The sequence below is a fragment of the Quercus lobata genome, chromosome 5, assembly GCF_001633185.2.
Source record: "Quercus lobata isolate SW786 chromosome 5, ValleyOak3.0 Primary Assembly, whole genome shotgun sequence".
NCBI lineage: Eukaryota > Viridiplantae > Streptophyta > Magnoliopsida > Fagales > Fagaceae > Quercus > Quercus lobata.
Genome location: NC_044908.1, coordinates 19010137 through 19012826, shown reverse-complemented (window position 1 = coordinate 19012826; position 2690 = coordinate 19010137). Strand labels below are relative to the sequence as shown.

Sequence of the window (2690 nt, the reverse complement as noted above, 5' to 3'; positions counted from 1 at the left end):
GTCTTTGGCAGCTAGGGATATCTGATGGTAGCCCTGGAATGCGTCCAAAAAACTCATTCGGGGGTGTCTGACAGTCGCATCTACCAATCGGTCTATCCGCGGCATTGGGAAAGGATCCTTCGAGCAGGCCTTGTTTAAGTCCGTGAAGTCTACGCAAACCCGCCATTTCCCGCTCTTCTTCTTTACCACGACTGTGTTTGCTAACCATTCGGGGTAGAATACTTCCTTGATAGCCCCAGCTTTCTTCAATTTTGCGACCTCTTCTCTCACAGCGTCTGCATGTTCTTTTGACGGCCGCCGAGGAGGTTGCTTCTTTGGTGTTATAGCCGGGTTAACATTAAGGTGATGGCATATGAGATCTGAGTCAACCCCAGGGGCTTCATAGGGATCCTAGGCGAATACGTCCTCATTCCGTCGAAGAAAATCAACTAGCGCTAACTTCTCCTGTGCTGGTAATTCCGAGCCAATCTGAAAAAACTTCTCAGGGTCTGATCCGACAAGTATTTTCTCCAGCTCCTCACAGTTCACCTCCATGTCCGGTCCTCCACTACCCGCAGTTTGGACCGGGGTCATTGATTGCTATAAGCCGCTCTCGACTGGAGTAGAAGGTTCCCTATTTGGTCGTTGTGAGATTGCCGACACCATGCATTGCCTAGCCATTCCCTGATTCCCTATTATTTCTTTAACTTGACCTCCTGACGGATACTTCACTTTTTGGTGCAAGGTTGATGACACAGCCCCCAGTGCATGAAGCCACGGCCGGGCCATAATAGTTGTGTAGGGGGAGTATGCATCTACGACAATGAAGTTCACCTCTACCATGTCCGAGTCTGTTTGCACAAGCAGCCTAATCATGCCTTTCGAGATGATGATCTTTCCTTCAAAGCTGACCAGAGGGGAATCGTATGGCGACAGGTCTTCTGGCTTCAAGTTCAACCCCTTATACAAATCGGGGTACATTACCTCCACGGCGCTGCCCTGATCAACTAACACCCTTTTCACGTCATAACCTCCTATTCTGAGCGTAACGACTAGGGCATCGTCATGGGGTTGAAGGGTTCCTTGCTTGTCTTCCTCCATGAACCCGATCAATGGCGTGACACTCACTTTGGCTCTCTTGGATTCCCTTTCGTCTGGCTCAGTCGGGAACCTGCCCACTGACATTACTCTGAAAGGGCTAGAACCGGTCCTCCCAGGTGCAGCAAGAATGACATTGATTGTGCCAATGGGTGGCCTCAATGTGCCTTGTTTGGTTTCGACATTCGACTGTTCAGGGCGGTGCAATAGATGCCTCAACTTTCCTTCTCGGACAAGCCGATCCAAATGGTTCTTCAGATTCCTGCAATCGTCGGTGGTATGATTGGGCTCCTGATGGTACGCACAGTACAGATTCTGATTGCGTTTTGAGGGGTCGCCTGCCATCCTGTTCGGCCACTGAAAGAAGGGTTCGCACTTCACCTTCTCCAAGATCTTGTGCAATGGTTCTCGGAACACAGCGTGGACTGCCTGAGCCCCAGTAGGTCCGGGCTGTTCCACGTAGTCTCTTCTCGGCCTGTTACTGCTGTTAAACGGTCCGACCTGAAGTCCCTCCTCTCCTGAGGGACAACCTTCGCTTTACCCTTCCCCATCTGCTGGTCCTCCTCGACCCTTTTGTACTTGTTTATTCTGTCCATGAGTTGGCGCACGCTGGTGACTGGCTTCCCAGTGAGGGACTTTCTTAAGCCATGCTCCGTCGGCAGGCCCCTTTTGAATGTACTAATGGCGATGTCATCATAATTTCCTTTTATCTCATTGTACATTTCCCAGTATCTGTCCGAGTAGGCTTTCAGCGTTTCTCCTTCCCGCATGGACAAGGATAAGAGGGAATCGAAGGGTCGAGGGACTCTAATGCTGGTGATGAAGCGGGAACCAAAAGCCTGCGTCAGCTGTTTAAAGGAATCTATGGAATTCGGCTGGAGGGCATCAAACCATCTCATCGCCATGGGTCCCAAGCTGGATGGAAACACCTTACACGTTAGCGTCTCATCCCTGGAGTGGACGGCCATCCTCTGGTTGAATTGGCTTACATGTTCCACTAGGTTAGTTTGACCATTGTATATGGCAAACGTTGGTTGATTGAACCGTCGAGGAAGCACTGCCCTCTCTATTCTACGCGTGAATGGCGATTGGAAGATGTGATCCAGGGCCTTGCTCATGGCATCATTGGCCAAGCCTTGGTAAGACGGGCTTTTGTGGCCACGTTTGCGAGGCCGCTCTTCCTCATAGGAAAAAGTCTCGCTCAGAGGGGTTCTTGACCTTCGCCTGTATTCGCCATCTCTATCACTACTAGTGTCCGAGCCAGGTGAAGGACGTTTTCGCTGCGCTCGACGCAGCTTCTTCTTCAAATCATCAATCTCTTGTTGTAGAGCCTTTCACTCATTCTGCTTGTGGGATGCATGATCTTTCCCTTTTGAGCGGCTCCTACTCGTGTGAGAGGTGTTCACACTGCCCTCTCGTTGATTATCTTGGTCCTTCTCTCGTTCGAGATTCAAAAAGTTGTCCTGTCGTTGAGATTCTGCACGTTCGGTTTGGCGCGGACCTGATCCTTCCATCTCTTACTGTTTCACTTGTTGAGACACCAGTTCTTCCCACAGACGGCGCCAATTGTAGGGACGGTTTTTGGGGCCCAGGCCCAGCAAGTAAGTGGTTCT

At 50.7% G+C, this 2690-nt stretch overlaps 1 protein-coding gene across 1 annotated transcript; it reads right to left on the bottom strand.

Annotated features, from left to right (window-relative positions):
- Window positions 1–579: 579 nt before the first annotated feature.
- On the bottom strand, window positions 580–1422 carry LOC115990115. Its single transcript, XM_031113974.1, has one exon. The coding sequence runs from the start codon at window positions 1420–1422 to the stop codon at window positions 580–582; it is 843 nt and encodes a 280-aa protein (XP_030969834.1).
- Window positions 1423–2690: the final 1268 nt, after the last annotated feature.

Bases quoted from the DNA above. Each gene is read 5' to 3' on its own strand.
- LOC115990115 (XM_031113974.1), bottom strand. From the start codon at position 1,422: ATGGCAGGCGACCCCTCAAAACGCAATCAGAATCTGTACTGTGCGTAC.